Here is a 2,524-nt window from a genome sequence, read left to right as displayed (position 1 = left end):
GTTCAATCCTCAGTCCTGGGGGGGAAAAGTTCAAGGTCATCCATGGCTATGTAAGGACTTAGAGGGCAGTACGGATTGCAGGGGACCGTGTGTCAAAATTAAAATAAATAAAAACAAAAGGTACCCATGGGCATATAGTCAAATAAACTGTTCTCGTCCCCATTAGCGTCTCTTAGTTCTTGGTTCTCTTGTCCCAGAGGCCACCAGGCACATGCTAGGAAAGTCAGCAAGCACGCCGCGGCAGGAGGCCTCCGGGACCCAATGGCTAGAATTGTTTTCCTGGGTCAGCAACTGTCCCAGGACAGACAGGAACAAAAATGCTGCTTCTAGAAGCCTCTCCTCTCAAGCAGTCTGTCCTACAGAATCATAGCACATGCCTTCCCTAGCACGAGATCCACACTGGTATGCCGGGGCCCCTTTGATCCCCTAAGTTTTTTTCCACTTTTCTCCCTAATCCCAAAATCGCTTTAACTGGAACTTTTCATGCGTCACTGAAGATAAAAGGCTGCAAATGCCAGCACCAGCACCGGGTGAGCTGGACATGAAAAATTTGTTGCACTCAGGGCGAGACTGGTCGCAATCTGCCACTGCCAGGCTGACTTTGGGGTCTGAGCTTATCCACATGCTGGGTTCCCCTCTAAATGAACCAACTTTCTTCTTTGTAAATATATCTTGAGAGGAAATCTTTCTGTTTCCTTTTGCTGTGATTTTGTTTGTGATGCTGGAAATCATACTTGGTACCCAGAGACTCACACATGCCACGTAAGCTCTACCGCTGATGGACAACCCCAGCCTGTGAGTTGTGTTTGTCTGACTTTTTAGATTTGAATATAACACTTGATGTTTAAAAATATGTCCATGTCCTTCAGGGCCATTTGAAGCACTGAACAAGACAGTGTAAATGAGGAAGCCTGAGTGACAACTGGGTCCCCCGACTCAGTCCCCAAGCACCAACTGCACATGGCCACCGCACTCACCCTGTGTGTCCATGAGTGCACTCGTCATTTTCCAGGAGCCACCCATAGTCCCACCTACCTTTGGATTGATAAACTAGTCTCCCTAAAATACAAATCTGGTATTTTACTCTCCTGGTAAACTTTTCGTTCACTGCTCACTGGCCTATATCTGTTGGCAGAAAGACATCTGAACTCCTTTAATTTGGCGCTCAGACTTTTGTGACGCGACTACAACCCGTCTTTTCCTTAACCATTATTGATCTGTTCAACATCCGTTATGAGTTTTTCACAGCGTGGCTGTCCATTTTTGCCTGGAACACATCCTAAGCCCGTCAGGCCTCGACACCCAATCCAGCTGATCTCTGCCCTAGCTCTGCCCCTTTGGCCACACTTCTCCATTCCTCCCTCTGGCCGCACAGCTCCTATCCAGCCACGCCACCTCAATCAGTCAACATAACACATGTGCTGCAACTCAAATGCCTAGTCTCCCACAAAGCCATCTCACATCCTTTTGGACCAAAGTGTCCCCATCCATCTTAGGCCCCCTTGTAGCCTTTAAAATCCTAACAGAGCCTTAGGGGATATAGCAGTCAGGCCCATCTTCACACCTTTGTAAATTGAGTGTGATCCCGCCTGGCCAGCCTCCCCAACCCTATCCAACACCCAGCTCAATCCTTCCCATCATATGATGATGTTTCTCGGACTTGGTATTTAAACCGTATCCTAGCAACAGCCTACCCATTCTGCACTAGCTCAAATTTTAAAACACAAGTTAGCGAGCCAGCCCTGTCCTTAGTTCCTCTCTCTGTACCACCCGTTCCACGACAGCCAAGATGACGTGTGGCGGGCCATCCGCCACAATGCCGGCCACGGCCGAGACGCAGGAGATCGCTGACAAGGTGACGCACCAGCTGGAAGAGAAAGAAAATCAGAAGTTCAGTGTCTATAAAGCCATATCCTTCAAGACACAGGTGGTGGCCGGTCGCAACTTATTCATCAAGGTTGATGTTGGTGATGATAAATATGTGCACTTGAGGGTGTTCGAACCCCTCCCGCATGAAAACAAGCCTTTGACCTTGTCTTCCTACCAGACCAACAAAGAAAAACACGATGAGCTGACCTACTTCTGAGTCTGCAGCCGCTTTGCCAAATGCTTCATCTTTCCGATCTGTGTTTGGGTCCACGAAGTAAATACCCCTCTGTGATTGAGGCGGTGGGGTGGGGTTAAGCAGTTTCTTTAGTGATTCCCGAACTACATTGTGTTTTGTTTTCTTCCAAATAATTGTTTTCAGAAAGCTGTATATGATCTCTCTAAATATATATTTTTTTAGAGACTATAAAAAAAAAAAAAAAAAAAAAAACCACAAGTTAGCTCCAGGAACATACATATGTTGGGCTGTCTGTCCCTCATCCGGGAGTACCTGTATGGAGAAGTTTTCCAAGTTGGTCCATCTCCAAGACCCCTGCTGTGTTATTCCATCCAACCACATAAGGAGCCCTGAGGGATTCTATCCGAAGACAGGGGAAGGAAATCGCGGAGAATTGAAAATGCATACATTTTATCTGTG

At 47.1% G+C, this 2,524-nt stretch overlaps 1 protein-coding gene across 1 annotated transcript; it reads left to right on the top strand.

Annotated features, from left to right (window-relative positions):
- The first annotated feature begins 1,740 nt into the window (after positions 1–1,740).
- Positions 1,741–2,249, top strand: LOC127210604 (cystatin-B-like). The gene has a single exon (XM_051170301.1). The coding sequence runs from the start codon at positions 1,790–1,792 to the stop codon at positions 2,084–2,086; it is 297 nt and encodes a 98-aa protein (XP_051026258.1). The 5' UTR covers positions 1,741–1,789; the 3' UTR covers positions 2,087–2,249.
- The last annotated feature ends 275 nt before the right edge of the window (positions 2,250–2,524 follow it).

The sequence above is a fragment of the Acomys russatus genome, chromosome 28, assembly GCF_903995435.1.
Source record: "Acomys russatus chromosome 28, mAcoRus1.1, whole genome shotgun sequence".
In the NCBI taxonomy this organism is placed as follows: domain Eukaryota; kingdom Metazoa; phylum Chordata; class Mammalia; order Rodentia; family Muridae; genus Acomys; species Acomys russatus.
The sequence above is the reverse complement of the archived record's forward strand: the minus strand, read 5'-3'. Positions and strand labels throughout refer to the sequence as shown.